This window comes from Antechinus flavipes, chromosome 4 (genome assembly GCF_016432865.1).
Source record: "Antechinus flavipes isolate AdamAnt ecotype Samford, QLD, Australia chromosome 4, AdamAnt_v2, whole genome shotgun sequence".
In the NCBI taxonomy this organism is placed as follows: domain Eukaryota; kingdom Metazoa; phylum Chordata; class Mammalia; order Dasyuromorphia; family Dasyuridae; genus Antechinus; species Antechinus flavipes.
Window position 1 is genome coordinate 86,679,665 of NC_067401.1, and position 20,149 is coordinate 86,699,813.

At 35.8% G+C, this 20,149-nt stretch overlaps 1 protein-coding gene across 6 annotated transcripts in view; it reads right to left on the reverse strand.

The window, feature by feature from the left end:
• The window catches only part of SDCCAG8 (SHH signaling and ciliogenesis regulator SDCCAG8), a 282,059-nt gene that overhangs the window by 218,973 nt on the left and 42,937 nt on the right, over positions 1 to 20,149 (reverse strand). For 4 of the 6 annotated variants that reach the window (XM_051993493.1, XM_051993492.1, XM_051993491.1 and 1 more), the window contains 4 exons: positions 13,458 to 13,586; positions 2,997 to 3,061; positions 2,726 to 2,776; positions 1,719 to 1,901 (listed from right to left, as the gene is read on the reverse strand). In XM_051993493.1, coding sequence (XP_051849453.1) covers positions 1,719 to 1,901; positions 2,726 to 2,776; positions 2,997 to 3,061; positions 13,458 to 13,586 — 428 coding nt within the window. The remainder of the gene's footprint in view (positions 1 to 1,718; positions 1,902 to 2,725; positions 2,777 to 2,996; positions 3,062 to 13,457; positions 13,587 to 20,149) is intronic. The other 2 variants (XM_051993494.1, XM_051993490.1) reach the window with 1 other exon arrangement.

Genomic DNA, 20,149 nt, shown 5'->3' on the forward strand with positions numbered 1-20,149 from the left:
GCAGGACTTCAAAAACTTGCAGGGATTATTGGATTCCCTGGCACATGAAGCGATGGACAATAGATTGGTCTCTTGGCTGCTGAAGAAGTGGCTGTTGTTTACATACCCTCCTTCTAGGACTTCTGGAAATCTTTTACACACCATGTTGATTCAATCACTACTTGCATGTACGATTATGTTTGTCACATCACATCGAGCCTGCACTGACTGTCGGTAGAGTCATCACTAATAGCCTGTGCGTTATTGCTATGTGCTTGTGTAATACCTCCCATGCTGATGGGTTTGTGCATATCTGTTTCTAATAAGACCCTTCAGCCCACTAGCAATCTCCACTTCCTTTTGGTGCTTTTCATTCCCCTTCCTGAGATGTCAGGGGGGCTCTCACCTCCCTGAGAGGTCAGGGATGGTATGACTACCTGTGTTCTAAAATAAAAGAAAGCGGGAAACGTAGTAGGCTGAAACTGAGCAGATGCACTGAGGTTTGGACAAGCAAGCACTTAAGGCTAATTACCAACTGGAAATACTCTATTTGCAATTGCTTGGAAAATGGCCTGTCCCACCATTCTGTGCTGGCTTGATCTATTGACTATAGAAAGATTTGGAGGAGGGATTACAAGGTGGAGTAAGAAAGCTAGAATGACTCTTAGCCAGATTTGTGTGGCCATTCCTCTCATGTCCACAAAGAATAAAGATCAAGGATTTTTGCTTATCCTGACTCCGGCTGATTCTAAAGTATCCTGGGTGCTAATGCGGTCATCACATTTCTCTAACATGGTCATCACAGACAATGGCTAAATCTAGTTTAGCATTGATTAAATCATACAACAAATAATGGTTTCCTAGTGATATAATTGATTGGTTTGTACTCAGTGTACAGCATATAAGCAAGAAGCTCTCAGGGCCAGGGTAGACAGAGCACTAGAAGCTTTCGGAGCCTCAACCAGGATTCAGTTGGAGAGATTCAGAAGCCAGAGAAGGCAGCAGAGCTTAAGCTCTTGGAACTAAGGAGAAAAATAGGCCTCTAAGAAAGCTAGTCCCCCCTGGAAAGGAGACAAGAGTTGCAAAGAGACAATAAAGGATTCAGACTTTAATCCCTGGCTATATTTGGAGTGATTACTGAACTGAAACGAAGACTGCTCCCAGAAGCACCCCAAAAAAACCTGCTCCCAGAGAACATTACATTTTAGAGAAGAATATTTCATGTCCCCTCCTCAAGATAGCAAGTAATCTGACATAGATATGTCATATTATCATATTATATGTGCACTTCTTTTAAACATATTTTGATATTTATCATAGATTCCTCTATTTGGCCAATGAGATTACCAAATAAAATAGTATGGTAGAAGAGAAGACAGTCCAAAACAAAGCTTTAGAGATATTCCCATTGTGTAACCTGTGTAAATTTATTATCATAAAAGTCCAAAATTGCCTTAACCAGCCAATACTTCATTAAAAGGAACACTGGAGTAGACTACATTTATCATTTTATGATGAGAAGTGAATGAAAGAGGAAAGGGGCTCATGGAAAACTTAAGATGAAACCAGAAAGGAAATCAGAAAAAAGGCAACAAGCCTGTCAAGATTTTGTGAGCACCATTTTCTCCATTAACCATAATGAAACCATCAAATCTGGAGTAGTCACTGATTTTAAAATCACATAGCTTTCAAAGTTAGGAAAAAAAATAAGATGTTGATATGTGTATATGTATACTTACGTGGTCAATCTTTCAATGGTCTGTATGTGAGAATTGGTATGAGTTTGAGCAAGGACAGCTTCATGTTGAGAACATTTTAAGCAAAGACCACCAACACAGTTAGAAGCTGAAAGGGCAGATTCTTGATGCCTTAGTTTCTTCTTGAGTTCTTCACACATGTTCTGAGACTCAGACAAGTCTTTGCTAAAAAAGAAGAAAACAGAAGATAAATCTTATAAATGAACCTATGCATCTTCATTTATGTGGAATTTTTCAAAAACAAATGCTTATTATTTTTTTACTTGTTAAATGGAGACATCTTGGATGAAGGAAATCTTTTTCCCCCCGCTCTGAGGTAATTGGGGTTAAGTGACTTGCCCAGGGTCACACAGCCATAGGTGTTAAATGTCTGAGGTCAAATTTGAACTCAGATTCTCCTAACTTCAGGGCTGGTGCTCTATCCACTGTACCACCTAACTGCCCCCAAGGAAATCCTTTTAAGCAACAATCCAACCAATATCAAATTTTAAAAAGCCTTAAAATATTGTATGAAGCAAAGCTTTCAATTCAGTCAGTTTCCCTTTAATGTCTTGGAGCAAAAAATAATCTTAATACCATGCTCTGAAAGTTGGACACTTTGGGAACATATTTCAAAGACAAAACAAACTTTGGACATTATGAAAGAGGTTGTACATTTTTAAAGCTCAAAGGCTGACTGCATAGACCAAAATAGTAGATAAGGAAAAAATACTGTAAATATAATAAAGAACTCAAACCAACAAAAAGTTTGAATTTCTATTAAAAAAAATTTTCATTTAATTTCCACTGAGAAAAATGCAGTTTTATTCCAATAAGGGTGGTCTAAAATCTAAGACCTTTTGTTTGCTAGTATAATAATGGTAAATATATATCATTTGACAAAAGAAAAGAAGATACAATGTTTTGGAATTGTACAAGTTACAATTCCAAAAATACAATACAAATTTGAGGCAAAATGAAGAAACTTATGCATATTTATAAAAATTCACCTTTTGGACTGGTACATTCTTGTTGAAGTTTTTAGTCTATAAAATTTTAAACTGAAATTTGAAAAATATAAAGAGACAGTTTAGAACCTCTGAAATCAAAAAGTTTACTGAATTATTTCGAGAAATGTCATTTCAAAAAACATCATAATTCTACCACCAGCAAACACTTTTTTGGCGTATGTTAAAGTTTGCTATTTTTGTTATTACTGAATTTACATTAGATCTTTAGTATTTTTTTTATAAATACTTTAAATAAATTGTTTAACTTTACCTCAATGTCTTGACTTGAGATTCTAATATTTCATTCTTTTCTTCATAAATAAGTTTTAACCTTTCCTTTAAAAAAAAAAAAAAAGAATATACATGAATATTTTTCCATGATCATATATCCTCTCACAGTGTTGTCCAACTCAAATTCAATTATAAAAAATGAATTCAATCATCTCCTCTATCTATCCAAAAAACCCTCCAAAAAAACCCAAAACTGTCCTTTTTGGAAAGGAAATCTTTCCTTCTCCAACCCCTTTTATTATTATGGGGTAAGTATTTTTTTAAAAATGCATAAGCTGCTGCCATTTGTTTCTCAAAGGATGAAATAATGAAGAACTATCCTGCAAATCCTATTTCTGATATTTAGAAAGAACTGAGTAAATATGCCCCTCCACAGACAATGTGGGAGAATTATTTCATTAGATTTTCCAGAGCAACAAGCCTCCTTCCAGTTTCTGCTTCTTTCTACATCAAGGCTAGCTGCTCCTTGAAGTACTGTGACTCTAAAATTAAAAAATAATTTTGTAAAACAAAGAGCTAGCTGCACTGGGCTAAATCTAGAGCAAGAGTAGTAGTTTCTCGCTTAAAAAGTTCTTGAATGAGAAAACTGTTCGGTTCTGCACACATATATTGTATCTAGGATATACTGTAACCTATTCAACATGTAAAGGACTGTTTGCCATCTGGGGGAGGGGGTAGAGGGAGGGAGGGGAAAAATCGGAACAGCATGGATAATGCTGTAAAAAATTACCCTGGCATGGATTCTGTCAATAAAAAGTTATTTTAAAAAAAAAGATAAAAAAAAAAAGTTCTTGAATGTTCAACGATGATTACTGGAATAGTTTACAAACTAAATGTATTCAACAAGTTTAATGAAAGGATTATAAGTGAAAAAATCTCTGACCATGTATGAATGTTAGTTAATACATAAATTTTTATTGAAATTAATATTCCATATTGAACAATGAAACTCATTTTTTAACATTAATAAATACATGGCAATATTCCTCACTTGGCTTAATTATTCACCACAAACCAATAATTTTTCCCTAATTAGTTTTATTTCTTGCTAATTTTATATCATACTTTCATCATTTCTAATCAATTGTGCTAGGTATATAAAAGAGCCAAGAAACCCTTCTTTATCAGTTAACAAAAAATAAATAAATATCAAACTATTTGGCATCAAAAGACATACGTTTGAATCTTGATTATACTATGAACAAGTTATGTGACCTGAGGTAAATAAATTAAGTAAAACCTGTTTCCCCATTTGTAAGATAATATTTATATTTCAAACTATACAAAGACTGTAGTATTTATGGGAACAATAAATAGAAATAAAATGTCCTGTAAAGTTAGTGTGATTTAAATGTTGAACAGTAATCACTGTGTCTACCATAAGTCTGACATGTCTTATAAATTGGAAGAAAAATTAGAATATTAGAGTTTTTACTTAAGGACAATCAAGCTTAGCTTGACTGAGAGTTAGTCTGTTTCTAATTAGATAAAAATGTTGTATATGAAAACAATATAATTTAAATAATTATCTTTTTGTTGGAGGACACTAATAAGCCCATGAGAGGTAGAAAATTTTAGTTTAAACAAATGATTAATCTTAATGAAGAAAGTCTTAGTAAATAAAGACATCTAATGAGATATACCCAGACTACCTAGATTAGGGCAATTTTTAACTATTTTTGTGTTATGGAATCTGGGGGCAGTCAGGTGACTGCCTATGAAACCTATGGATTCTTTAACAGAACAAAAAATATTGTCAATATTCATAATTGAAAGAAATAGTAAATTTATTTAGAGGTTATTGAAAATAAGGTTAGAGAATTATCTGGCAATTAACAACAAAATATAAAAGAAAAATCTTATCAGATTTCATCTTATGCTCTTGTTCTCTAGAATTAAATTTAGTCTCTTCTCCTACAACTCCAGTTAAATATAGAGAAAATGCAGTTTGGGACAAAGGTTGTGAAAAGACATTAAATAACAAAGTAATTTCTATTTGATCCTCAAGAAAACAGGCGGTCATTGGAATTTTTTGAGAAGACTACAACTGAACAGGTGTTTTAGGAAAATCACTTTAACAACTATGTAAATGAACTACAGAAAGAAGACCCTTAAGGAAGAGACACCAATGAAGAGCCTATTTTAAATAGCCAGGTGACAGGTGATAAGACCTTGAACAAAAGGAAGCACTCACAAAGTAGATAATAGGGGACAAATTGAGAGATGCCAAAGAGGTACAAACAAGACTTGGCAATGAATTAGGTACATGCTGAGAGGGAAATAAAGAGCTGGGGATGACATCAAGATTGTAAACCTGGATAACAATGAGATTCAACAAGATGGGACACAGGACTGAAACATCTCTCTGGAAGAAATATATTATTCAAAACAAATAGAACAGATTTAAACAGGGAGAGATGGAAAGATATTGTTGGGGTTCAGGAAGTATTGGACCCCAAAATATATTGGGGTTTCAGACTGATGTCACATGCTATCTCAAAAGAATTTGTAGGCTTAGATCATCTCCAAAATCAAGAGGCAAAAATTTTATGAGGTTGCTAACAACAGCTAATTTCCATCTGGGGTTTTAGCAATTAACAATTGCCATTAGGCAGACTAAATCTTAATAAAATTACTACCATTAAGTTGAAGATTCTTAATGAACCTGCAAAGAATTGAGTCATTACATCATTGACTGGCAGCTAAGGAGTTAGCAAGGGATTGAGGTACAGATAGGCTTTTTATAGGGGAGAAATAAAGAAATAGCTTTGGATATGGACATCATAACTTGGTCTTCTGATTGGATATGGTCATTGTAGTATTTGTCAATGCAAAGAATTGAAAAAGGAATAGTAAAAGTAATAAAGTACATACAGTAATAAAAGTCGGCTTAGGAAAACAAAAGACCTAATTAAAATATCAGTGCTCCTCCCTGCTTGCCTCAGAGAGTAATTCAGGTTCTCTGGGTCAAAGCCTACCCATCTACCAAGGATCAAGAACCCTATCAGTGTCATATGATAAAAAGATGCATTAAAGTAAGGATGGGAAATCCAAGGGCAAATATCAAAGAAATTATTTGAATTAGTATTAGTAAAGGGAGAAAAAAAGATGAAACTGTTCTAAAAACACACTTCAGTATTCATAGACAAAAGGATGAATAGTTTGATAAATCACAAAAGCCCAGAACTATTAAAGGCCAATGACAAATGAATGATACTATGGACAACAAAGGAAAGAAAAAATTTTAAAAGAAAGGTTCTGGGAAAGGTAACAGAACTGATATGGTACAGTTTCTAGGAAAATATAGCCATGATTTTAGGGTCCCCTGACCTTGGGGGGGGGTGCTTCTGTTCTAACAAGAAGTCAGTAGTCCTAAATTTTCTAGCTTTGGAATCTACCTCAGGAACCCCCCATAACCAATGTCTGATCACACCCTAATTAAATAGCTTCTGACCTCAGAAACTCCCACAGATCAAACTCCTGAGACAATAGTGAACAAGACTACTCCTCAATTTATTGATGACTGATAATCTTGTCAGCCAGTTTCCAGAGCCACTCCTGAATTTATTGCTGACCTATAATCTGGTCAGGGAGTACCAAATTCTGGAGATTACTCCCTAGCTCTAACCTTAAGTCATAGAATTAGCATATCTATAGTAGGAGCTGGATAAATGTATCTCCTTGCTTTAGTTTCTCAGCTGAATTCCCTTAGAATGGCATTACTTACAATAAAGCTTTGCCTTCTGACTAGGAGATAAGTTCAAGCCTGCAAATTCTTTTGAGATATACCTCACAACACCAGTCTGGAACTTTTGGGGTCCCCTTTCCCAACCTCAAAAGAATCACTGACTGAATAAGATGTGATGATAATAACATAGAAAATATAGGGTAGGATGGCGGGGAGGAGAGAGTAGGATAATATACTACTGGTCAGGTAACCTAGATTCAATTCTTACCTCTGACTTTTCCTTATTACATGACCCTGGCCAAGTTAATATAGAAATATAAATTTATCATGCTTCTTCTAAGTATAAAACATTTTTGAACTGAGGATAAAAATAAGTAGATAACAAGAAATGAAAATCCAAGAAAATGGTGGAAAAGGTCAGACAGCAATCTCTGCTCCTAATATTGTTCTGCCTCAGTTTCCCTAAACTATTCTCTTTGGTGGTAAACCCCCTTTTTTCTTGGCCATTTGGATTGAGATAATTAGGGCTGGAAGCCACTAGCATTCCAAAGAATCATAAATTAAGACAATTTATCTCAAGATATTTAGGCATATCTCTTATCTCAGATATCCTGGCTCCTGGTCCTCCCAAATTATTAGATGATCCTTCCTTACCCCAATCTGTCAGAACCAAATTTATGATCTGTTCCTGGAAGTTCCTGCTTACCATTGCTCTACCCCCACCTTGCCTTTGTTTCCCTGATCGCTGGAGCCCTATAAGAGTCTCTTGCTCCCTACTGGATGCCTCGAGACAAGAGTCCAATCCAGCCAGTTGGGGTCAACATGGATTCTGTACAAGAGTCCAATCCAGCCAGTTGGGGTCAACATAGATTCTGTTTTGCTCCCTGTCCAATCTCTCTGCCTGGAGACACTTAAAAACTCTGTAATTTCTATGTTGCCTCAGTTTCTCCAGCATTACAACATGACTGCACATTCTCTTCTGAATAACTGACTTTCTAAGATTTGGGGCAAAAACTTGTAAAAATAATTGCAGGGCTGTTCTCAGATATTTTTGAAAAATCTTAGGAAATAGAATTACATAGAAAGATAAATGTCCTGATTTTCAAAGAAGAGAGGATAGATTATGAAAACTATAGGTCACTATACTTGACTCTCATTCACAAAAAATGCTAAGATTAAATGGTTTGTGAGTGGTTCTAATAATGGGCTTATAAATGATTTGTGAGCCCATGAAAATGAAAGCAGAGATCAGTTAATTCTATAAGGCTTTCAGTACCCTGTCCTGATCTGACCTGAAGGCCTGTGAGGTGGAGAGGAAGGTCTTTCCCTTATTCCCTCCACCATCCCTAATCCAGCCTGCCTTGTCCCAACAGGCCTGAAACAGCATTCCATCATGTAGTCTCAATGTTTAACATGCCTGAGCTTCTCTCCCCATAGGTATCTGTCCCTACTCCCAGTTACATCCTCAGTGCTGCCTAATGAGACCTGAGAGTACAACATACTGAGACCAGACCTTTAGAGTTAGTGAAAACCTACCTGAGCAGATTCCATGATCACTAACAATTCTCTACCACATCACTTTAGTAATTCTCAATTCCCTGCTATCATTATTCAAACCCTTTTTACCACCCTTTCACCGGCTCATTGGAATATGTGATCCATACTTAAATTTTTTTCATCCTCAATATTTTCCTTCTTGACTTCCATCATCGAGTTCTCCCTGAGACCTGGCTTCCTCCTCAGTACTCTTTTCAGCACTGGCTTCTTTTACCCATGGCCATCTCCAATCATTCAGATCTCTATCTGGCCACTGAACCCAGAAAGCTCTGGAGGAAAAGTGAGTCAAGGTGACCTTGCACAACCTTTTCTCACTTCAATCCAATTCACCTATATGTTACAGCATCCCATCCCTGATGTCATGGTCCTGTTCAAGAAGGAAGGACAAACAACAATTCAAGATCTGGCCCTGCCAAGCCTCAGTCTTGGATTGTTCCCATCATCTGCTGTTCTCTCCTGTTCGTGGGCTATTGTTGATTAAAGCCACAGAACATCAAAAACCTATGTTGACTGGCCACTACCAATTTATACCAATTTAAACTCTATTGGATCCTCACTATGACAAGGTAATCCTTTTTACATCTCCCTAATTGATTTTCTATCCTACTCAACACAATTTTTCTAAATCTTTTCATTTATCCTCAAAACCTCTCATGGCTTCTCCTCCCCTCACTATTTCCATTTATAACCTTGCCTCATATTTCAGTGAAAAATTTGAAGCCATTTGCCAAGAACACCAATCTCTCCTCAAGTCCTGCCCTGCTAAGGCTTAGCACTCAGATGTCTTCTACCATTTATTCCCTTTATTTCTGTCTATATGAAGAAGTAGCCTCTCTCCTTTCCAAGAAAATCCCTCTACATGTTTAAGTTACTCCATCCCACCCCAATTTTTTCCCACTCTATCATCCCCATTTTTTTCTTATCTTCAATGCCTACTTGTCTGCTATTTCCCTACAGTCTATAAACATATTGAGGTCTCCTATATCCTTAAAAAAACTTGACTTAATCCATCCCTATTAGCTATCACCCTATATTTCTCTGCCTTCTCTGGATAACTCCTTGAGAAGCCTGTCTAGAATGAGCCACTCCACTTTCTCTTCCTTCAGTCTCTTTACAAATCTCCATAAGCCAGCTTCCGACTTTATCATTCAATTGAAACTGCTCCCTCTAAGTTACTAAAGATCTCATAATACTCCATATTAAGACTAACTGTCTTTTCTTAATCCTTGTCCTGCTTGACAACTCTCAGCAACTTCTAACACTAATGATCATTCTTTCTACTTGTTACTCTCCTTCTCTCTAGATTTTTATGACTATTTTATCCTGGTTCTCTTATTTGCCTGACTTTTCTTTCCCATTCTCCTTTGTTGGATCCTCATAGTGGCCATGCTTGCTAAAAGTGGATTTTGTCCTGGGCACTCTTCTGTATACCACTTTACTTAGTGATTTCATGGTTCTCAAATCTATTTAATCTAAAGCCAGCCTCTCTGCTGACCTCCAGATATCCCAAACTGAATGTCCTACAGACATCTTAAACTCAGCATATCCTAAATTGAGCTCTATCTTTTCCCCTATGCCATCTCTTCTTCCTATCTTTGCTATTACTTTTAAGGACAGCACCATCCTCTTAAGTGCCCTGTCCCCCAACATATTCTGCAACCCATGACCTCACACTGACTTTTTATTCTCAGCTATCCCCCATGCCTACAGTTTTCTCCCTCCTCTTCTCTACCTCTTATATTTCTTGGCTTCCTTCAAGTACTAGTTAAAATTCAATATATCACAGGAATCTTTTCCCCATTTCTCTTTGAATTCCCCAATTTATTCTCTCACTCTTTCCTCTGCTTGTCTTCTCAGTCCCTCTCTCTCTTTCCCCCCTCTTCTGTCCCTCTCTCTTTCCCCCCTCTTCTGTCCCTCTCTCTTTCCCCCCTCTTCTGGCCCTCTCTCTTTCCCCCCTCTTCTGTCCCTCTCTCTTTCCCCCCTTCTGTCCCTCTCTCTTCCCCCCTCTTCTGTCTCTCTCTCTTTTCCTCCCTCTTCTGTCCCTCTCTCTTCCCCCCTCTTCTGTCCCTCTCTCTTTCCCCCCTTCTGTCCCTCTCTCTTTCCCCCCTCTTCTGTCCCTCTCTCTTTCCCCCCTCTTCTGTCCCTCTCTCTTTCCCCCCTCTTCTGTCCCTCTTTGAATTCCCCAATTTATTCTCTCACTCTTTCCTCTGCTTGTCTTCTCAGTCCCTCTCTCTCTTTCCCCCATCTTCTGTCCTTCTCTCTTTCCCCTCCTTCTTCCCTCTCTCTTTCCCCCCTCTTCTGTCCCTCTCTCTTCCCCCCCTTCTGTCCCTCTCTCTTTCCCCCCTCTTCTGTCCCTCTCTCTTTCCCCCCTCTTCTGTCCCTCTCTCTTTCCCCCCTCTTCTGTCCCTCTCTCTTTCCCCCCTCTTCTGTCCCTCTCTCTTTCCCCCCTCTTCTGTCCCTCTCTCTTTCCCCCCTCTTCTGTCCTCTCTCTTTCCCCCCTCTTCTGTCCTTTTTTCTTTTCCCCCCTCTTCTGTCCCTCTATACCCCCCTTTTGTCCTTCTCTCTCCACCTTCTCCCTTTTCTGTCCCTCCCCCCCCCCCCCCCTCCCCTGTCCATGTATAGCTTTTACACACATATTTGTATGTTGCCTTCTTTTTTATACCATGAGCAATTAGAGATTAGAAACTGTTTTGATTTTTTTATTTGCCTTTCTTTGTCTGGCTCATGGTAGGCACTCAATAAAAGTTTGTTGATTTAATAGCCAGCAAAGGTTTGTAAAAGACAGGTCACATGAAAATCACATCATGGTCATCCTATAGCTACAGTATATCTATACTGAAATGCTCTCTAACATGCTAACCATGTCATATATTTGATATTCCCCAAACCCATAAATAAGTTTACTGCTGCATGTTCCCCAAACCTATAAATAAATTTACTGCTGGGGTTTCAGCAAAACATGTGAAAAAGTATTTTATCCTATACTGGTGAATAGGATAGAAGATTTAGGTTAGTATTGTATTATATTATGTTTAGGAGGATATGGAACTGGATATGATAGATACTAAAGAGTAATAATATCAATATGGAGTGAGGTATTTAGTGAGATGTCTTAAGAGAACTGTCTTTGGCCCTATTTATTCGGTTCTGTATTTTCATCAATAGTGGGAATGAAGAAATAGATAACATGCTATTTAAATCTACAGATGATGTGAAGATGGAGAGAAAAATAATGGATAAAAGTCTCATGATTCAAAAAGATTTCAATAGACTAGAATGATAAGCTGAATCGCTTGAAATTTAGTAATTATAAAGGTTCAAACAGATTAAAAAATAAAGTTTACAAATTAATGATGTTCTCAAATAAATATTAAGCAGCGTGAATGGCAACTGCAAAAATACTTGGCTAGACAAACCCATAAAAAAGGTACATGGTTTTAGAAGCCTATAAGTTCTTTTACATGATGATGTTCTGCCCCCTCTCCAAAAATCTTATCCCTAGGTTATATTTATTGAAGAATAGTAAGCGCAACAAGAAAAATGAGAATTTCATCAAACAACAGATTCATACTGTGTATATTATGAGGTACTACATTTTAGGTTCAAAAATAATGGGAATACAACAAAAATAATGTTGGGGAACATGCAGCAGTAAACTTGTATGTAAAGACCAATCAAAGGCACTAGGAATGTTCAGGCTAGAGAAGATTTAAGTGTCTAAGGGCTTTCACATGAAAGAAGAGTAAGACTTGCCTTCCTAGCCTCAGAGGGCAGAACTAGTAGATAGACAGATGTTGCAGAAGGGTAAATTTTGCCTTAAACTAAAAGCTTGCTAAACAATTTGAGCTGTTCAAAAGTGGAATTTACTGTCTAAAGAAGTAGTAAATTCTCTCTAACAAAAGGTCTAATAGCAGAGGATAAATAAATACTTGTTAGGGATGTTATATAAGAAATTATTAGGCAGATTCAGGTTGTACTAGATAGTATTTAATATTTCCAACTTGCAAACTAATTTTGAGAATTCTTAGTTTATTTATTAAATAATACTATGGATACATTTTTTATTTGATTGTAATTAGTATCTACTTAAAATCAAAATATAAACCAGCTTTAATAATAATTTTATTAAATAATTAAAATTATTGCTGGGCTTTTTGTAAAGAATATTCAGTTTTTATTGATTCTGTTTTTATCATATATTAAAATTAGAAGAGAATACCTCTCTTGTTGGAATCCTTACTAACTGCTAACTAATTAGAGTTGATCTAATCTTACAAGAAGATGTTTTGGCCAGAACCTGAAACTAGGTACTAAGTAGAACTAATCAATACAAGGCTTGTGTTCACACCTTTACTCATTGGAGTTCAATGAGTTCACACCTCTCTTGAAGCTCTTTGGGAGCATAAATAGAGCTTCAATGGGCCAATCGAGGAGTTCTAGAGAGGAAGACGCTACAAGTAGAACTACCCATAATCATAAGGAAAGATGAAAAACTAAGAAATCAGAGATTTTGAAGACAGCTGGGCTTGAGGTGGAAGAGAAGATTGAGAGGCAAGTACTGAATTTAGTAGGGAAGGAAGAAAGTGATAGACCTGTCCATAGATAACAGCAACAAGGATCTGGATTGTAAGGGAATGAATTTTAAAGTAGAAAAGGTAATTCCTGAGTAGAGAATGTTAGAGAGAGAGAGACAGACAGACAGATAGACAGACAGACAGTGAAAGAGAGTAGGGAATCAGGAGTATGTCAACTCCTCTGGTACCATATTTCAGTGTGAGAAAAGAAATAGCCAGATATAGGGAGATGCCAGCAGAAACGATAGTTTCAGTGAATATTCTAAGACAAAGGAATGTGAAAAAAAGAGGTATAGGATGAAGGCAGCTGTTAATGCTGTTTTAAATAATAAAGGAGGGTTCCAGAGGGAGACTCGAAAAAGTAGAACAGAAATTGTAGAGAAAAAAATCTGGTTAAGAGTGAGTTTATTATTGGGAAGGACTACACTCTCTGCTCCCTTTTGGTATTCTCTTGATTTCTAATCTTGTGGAAATAAAATTATTGCAGGAAATGAAAGTATTTCCAACTTTACATATCTGATCAAACATACAGCATCACACTTTGAGAATACTAAGTAATGAACAACAAAAAAAAAGAAATCTAAAAATTAGAAATGAAAATAAAAATTATTTCATTACTCACAAGTTCTTGTTGCCATTTTTCCAGATCAGAAGTGGTTGATTTGACCTGTTCTAGATCATCTGAAGTAACATGTGACTTGGTTCCTTGACATGTTCTTAAATCATCAACTGGCTTAATCCAAGAATTTCCCTGAATAAAAAAGTAGTCATTTATTAGAATTAAAATAAAGTCAAATGGATACTGTAATATTAGGATCTAATTCTAAGAAGAAAAAATATGTATATATATATATTGATAAATCATAATTTTAGGTCTGTACACTAGGAGATTTATGGGCCAAATCTTTTTAAATTTCAAGAAAAGCAATAGTGTATTTTCTTCTAAATTATAGTTGGGGAAAGAAAATGGAGACTCTATCCATTTTTTTCCTCAGTGACTGGAAAATACAGCAGTGCACACACACACACACACAAAAAAAGAAGCATATTAATAAGAGCAAATGGCTCTGAAGAGCTCTACTATACTGTTTGTAGATTATTTACTCCAAATTCAATAAGTGAGGCACAGGGCTGGGGATTAGACCTAGAGAAGGAAAGATAAATTAAAGAAACTCCTACCTAAGGAGTTTACATTCTAATAGGGACCAACATTTACATTACATATTTTCAGGGAACAAGAAGATGTAGAGGGAATGTTGTGAGGGAAGGAACATATACAACTCTCAAATACATAATGTGCTTATAGAATGATTATATGAAAGAGAAATAAAGTAAAATAAACTTGGAATGGCAATCTTGAGCCAAATTATGAAGGGTTTTAAATAATGGAGTACAATAAAGAGGTATAGCAGAAAAGGAAGGACTAAAGTCCTGCAAAAGGATTTCAGATTATAGAAGTCAAAAATTTATGCGTGTCAGGGTCAAGAATATGGCCATTCTATAGGGCAACTAGATGGTGCAGTGGTTCAGAAATCAGAAAGACATGAATTCAAATCTAGCCTAACTTGCTGTGTGACTCTGAGCAAGTCATTTAATCCCAAACGCCTCACCATATTTTTTTAAAATGCCCATTGTTGTGTGTGGGAAAGGTGAAACAAAGATTTAAGTCATAAGAATTGAAGATGTTGTTTATCTGGAAGGTAAGCATATTAAAGGGAACATCAACATCTAAACTGAAGTCCCCATACAGAGCAAACTAGGGAATTGCGAGGAGCTAGCATTGTTGTGGATGGAAATGATGGAATGGGAAAAGGTAACAAGTGATATGAATTTTAATTTATCAATTATGGGATGAAGTAGCATTTTGTTAGCTATTAGACTGGGAAACAGTAATATTGGAGAAGGCCTCCTAAAGATCCTAAAATAACAAAGAACAATGGCAATTAAGTTTCTCTTAAGTATCAGGAAAGAAGAATAATCAGGTCCCCAGTGACCTGACTGACCTCACATTCAGCACCAGTTCATGTGCCCCCACCCCAAGGTGGCAGGGATATTGCTTAATCAGATGATTTCCCGCAAAAGAGGCAGGTTCTTGGCTCCTGCTTGGGTCCAGTGCCAGAAACCTACTTCTGGACAAGATCCTGTGGCAAGAAGTCTTTTATCTGAGGCTCTGGTCCAGCCCATGGGAAGTATGTAGGAGCTTTGGTCCTGTTGGGGAAGAGGCCCGAGTTGTGGGCATTTCATGACTATAGAGAGATGAGGCACTGGTGATTTTCTTCTATCAACTGGTGAAGCAGGGCAGAGGATTTAGGTTATAGGCTCAAATGCTGATTCAGTGACTCAAGTAACTAGGCTGAAGAATGAAAGACTAGACATCCAAAGCTGGTCTGAGGAGAACTTCACAATATCATGTCCCAGCTTAGGGTCAAAGGATGGCATTGTTTCAAGGCAGAAGAGTATAAAATAAGATATTTTTTTGTTTGGTTGGGGTAGGGAGGAAGAAAAGCAAAAGCATTTAAAGCCAGTATCAGAGATGGGCTAGGATATTATGAGCATCCACACTCACTCCTAAATCCATAAGGAGTCCACCCTGCTGGCACTGTGTTCTATGATGTCAGTTTACAGACATTTATCTTGTGGTCATTTTCCCGCTACCCAATGTTTTCATTTCCTACCTGTCTCACAGAATATTAATACTCAGAGTAGAATCTATAAGTATTTAAGATCTATAAAGGATAAGAAACCTTTTAAAACTGCTGTAGCAAGGTTTAAACTCCAACACTATGAAGTGTTGAGAGTTGGAGGTAGCACTGATTCTTTCAAGCTGGAGACAAGAAAACTATCTTTAGCTTTACTGCCATTGGTTGCCAGCTTTTATTATGAACTCTGAGGTGATTGCTGGGAAAGTAAGGGCTTCAAGGTAATTGTAGTTTAGTTTATCCTTTCAATTAAAAAAAATTCACCCCCATATTCAAAAGAAATAGTTTTTTCTAAATAAATAAATATAAATATAACAAATTTTAAGTCAGAATGAGTATTGAAGACCTTTTAAAGGTTAGTCATGGGTGATACTTGGGAAATTTTCTACTTAAATACACATTTAAACTATCATATATTTTAAAAAAAACTGTTAGCAAATCCAAACCCAGTGTTGTCTAAATGTAATTAATCCTACCATTTTTCAACTTAACTTCTCTTAAAATAATGTCAGATTAAGCTACAGCTTTAAAAAAAACTCAAGTACAGCTGGAATTATAATTCATTATAATGAAATAAGAAACTGGAAATCTTCTAAATCATGTTCTGTTAATTAATATAAATTCAAGTCAAGGTCTGAATTTTGGAGGAACAGAAAATAAGCTATTTTCACTCAGAATGAGATAAGCTAAATATTGCTATATCATTTCTATGACATTTTATAAGAAGTCATTATCAAAGATTATGTATGGATAATGGACAATAGTTTTGTCAATGCATAAAAACTAAAATATAAAATATTAATAGAGGTCAAAAGATAATAGTTATTGGCCCATTTAAATGAGAGGAATTCTGAGTAATTTTATTTTGCTTTACTTTTAAAATAAAAATACTAAGTATAGAGCTTCATATGTGGTAAACATCTAGGAAATCTATTGATTTATTAAAACTGATAGAGAATAGCAACAGAGAAAAAAAGAAATTAAGAGAGAATAAAATATATCCAGTATAATTTTTAAAATGCGTATACCATTATTATACCAATTTTAAATTATTTGAAAATAAAATTATCAGAATACCAAATATAGAAAGATATGCATATATATCTTTCTGAAACTACACATATACACACACACACATATTTAAGCCAATATTCTTTTTTCTATGTGGAAAAAAAACATAGGTTTGCCACCACTTCCTTCCCCTTCTTGCCTTGTTTACTTTTCCCTCTGATTCATTAATCTGTCTCATTTCCTTTCTCATCTTACTTCCCAAATGTTCTCACTTGCCAGCTTTAACTGCTATGCCACTACATGGCTGCTGAAAATATGAATGATTCAATCATGTTTAGATAAGTGTATAATTAGAAAGGAAAAATGAAAAAGAAAAGTTCTTTTAAAAATATATTTTATGTGAATTTTTTTTCAAATAGCCATTCAAATATGGTATTCAAAATTTAAAACAAGTGAAATGTTATCTATCAAGAGCATAAATATATGTATATATTCGAGAATAAAAAAAATTAAGTAACAAAAGTAGTTCAACAATTGATCATAAATTGAAAATGACTGCTCAGGAGAAGCAACTGAAAAGAATCATCTATTCATTTTATAATTAGGAGTGAGCACTACCAGTTCCTTCTTATGAATGCCAGATTTAAACAATACACCTTCTTCAGAGTTACCTTCAGGAATCATTCCAATAAAAGAATAGTTCCAGACCCCCAAAAAGAAGAAAAGCCTCAGTAAAGTTATACCCTTTTCCATAAGTCACTGGTTTCTTTAAATGAATTAAATTAGCTAATGACCATCTTTAATTTTAAAGCATAGCTATCAAAGATATTCACAACTAAAATATTTCAGAATCAGACAGAATGCTTCTATAAAAACTGAGAAAGTCTTTAATTAACTACTAATTATAGTTAATAAGTATGGGGAAAAGTAATGTTTTACCAAATGGCAGGAACTGTAATACTGATTTTATATATATATTTCCCCCTTCGACAATTGGGGTTAAGTGACTTGCCCAGGGTCACACAGCTAGGCAATATTAAGTGTCTGAGGCTGGATTTGAACTCAGATCCTTCTGATTTCAGGGCTGGCACTCTATCCACTGTGCCACCTCGCTGCCCCCAAAATATATTATTTTTAAGGCCATTTTAAAGTCTACCTAAAAACTCCCTATCATAGTCACAAAATTTTAGAACTGAAAGAAAATTAAGAAATCATCTAGGCCACCATCTCCCCATTCAAGAGATGAACTGAGGTCAAGACTATTAAAGGACTTATATATGTTACACAAATAGTGAAAAGTTTAGGGAAGAACTCGGGTCCCTTTACTATTATTCTATCTGTTGGGCTTCATGCTGGTATTCTCTAATTTAACAAAGATATACTTTCTCAAACCACCATAAAGTCAAGTCTAAATCTTAGCATGACTTGAAGCCATGGAAGAGGTATCTAGAACAGGGTTCCTTACTAATACTTCAGCTTTATGATTCCAATTTTTTTTTCACTAGAAGAAAAGATAAAAGACAAGCTTAGAGTTGCCTTTGAATAGAGGTATCAAACTTGCCTCCAAGCTTGGATCACAAAACTCCAGGTACAGACAAAAAAACAAATAAAATTCAGAACTGTTTAACAAAACAGAAAAATATAACAGAACAATGAAAATATTAATTTGTGATTTTCTAAGTCAATATTTCTATCTGTAGGGATTCTTTTTGAGTTTGATACCAGGGATTCAGAGCTAATGAGCTGGTATACCATCTGTTAGGAGTTTGCCTTTCAGACATACTTAGCAATGTCTTGAATTAACAATTGATACCCAATTACCTTCTGACTAATTAGTAGTGGGAGGGGGGTTGCTAATAACTTTACTACTCTTACTCAGTTTCAACAAATATATTGGGTCTCATGAAATGAGTATAGTCTCTGACACAGATGGAGATGGCAGATTTCTTTATGAATTAGAACAAGAAATCCTGATTTACAATTGACTCCTTGGAAAAAGGAGGTAGGCAATGAGAAAAATTTAGACTCAAAGGTCCATGGTTCTAATTCTTGTTTTGCCATCTGTGTGCATTTAAATGTGTCACTTGACATCTCCAAGTTTTCTCATCTGCAAAATAAGGAGGTAAATGATCTCTAATCAGAGAATCCAAGAATTTTAGAAGGGTTTCCCAAAAGGAATTCCTCCTATAACATTTGCTCTCCTAGAATCTTCTCTTTTCCTAGCTAAGCCCTCATAGTTCCTTCAACCTATCTTCACAGGACAGAGCCTCAAGACCTTTTTATCATTCTGGTTATCCTAATCCTTTTGATGTTCTTCAGTTTCCTAAAGTCCTACTCACACATTGAGGCATCCAAATCAGAAAACAACTTGCATACAGGGTCCTCAAGTCAGAGTATTGATAGATGATCATACCTCTTTAATTCTAAAAGGATGTCCCTCTTAAGCCTAGAATTGCATGTTTTTTCTTTAACATAATGCTACCAACAACAATGATGTTGCAAGTCCATGAAAACCCCTTGATCTTTTTCCCTATCTGCTATCTGATCCTTGTAAACTTGTGATGGTTTTTTAACAAGTGTGAAACTTGACCTTTAACCCTACTGAATTTCATCTTATGTTCAACCAATCATAACTCATCAAGATCTTCTTGCATCCTAAGTCATCCAGCCTGTCAGCTGTTACTTTCACTTGTGTCATTTCCAAATCCCATAAACATGCCATCTATGCCTTCATCCACCATCATTGGTAAAAAATATTGAACAGTCCAGTACCAAACAGATCCCAGAGGCACTGTGGTAGACCTAATTCCTGTCAAATTTATATTATATTCAATGATTAATACTCATTAACTGTGCTTGGTCGTTCAACAAGTTCTAAGTATATATTATTACTGTTTAGTTCACATCTCCGTCTTCACAGGAATAATATGAGATATTTTTTCAAATGTGTTGTTAAAAATATTCCTCTGACCTACAGAGAGAGAGAAAGAGAAAGAGAGAGAGAGAGTGTGTGTGTGTGTGTGTATGTGTGTGTGTGGTGTGTGTGTGTGTGTGTGTGTGTGTGTGTGTGTGACAAATATCACGAATAAAGGGTCGCAATTATATTTTCCAATTCCTTCAGTATCCCAAGGATTTAGTTCACCTGAGCTAGATGATTTGAGTTCATCAAGGGCAACTTATATTCTAACTTATGCCAAGTTTGAATTCCTAGTTAATTTGTGTTCTGTCATTTCCTTTGTAATTGGGTCACTGTTCTTGGCAAAGGAAGCAGAAGCAAAATAAGACCCGAGTGACATTTGTCTTCTCCATTGTCAAATACACCTCCATTCAATTACAATAGGGATCCTATTCTCTTTAACCTTCTTCCCACCAACAGTCAAAACTTTTTTTTTATTGATTTTACCTTCCCCCCTCAGCCTCAGCTCATTCTCAATATTCCCTCAGTCAGTATTCCTCCAACTATTTTTTACAGCATTCATATAAAAATGACTCACTGATGTTTTCATTTTGTTATCTGTCCTAAATTCGATCTTCTGTTTATATTTTTAAAAATTTAAGTCTGTTAATGAGTTCTCTGTGCATTAACATTGTTTCTTCAAAAAAT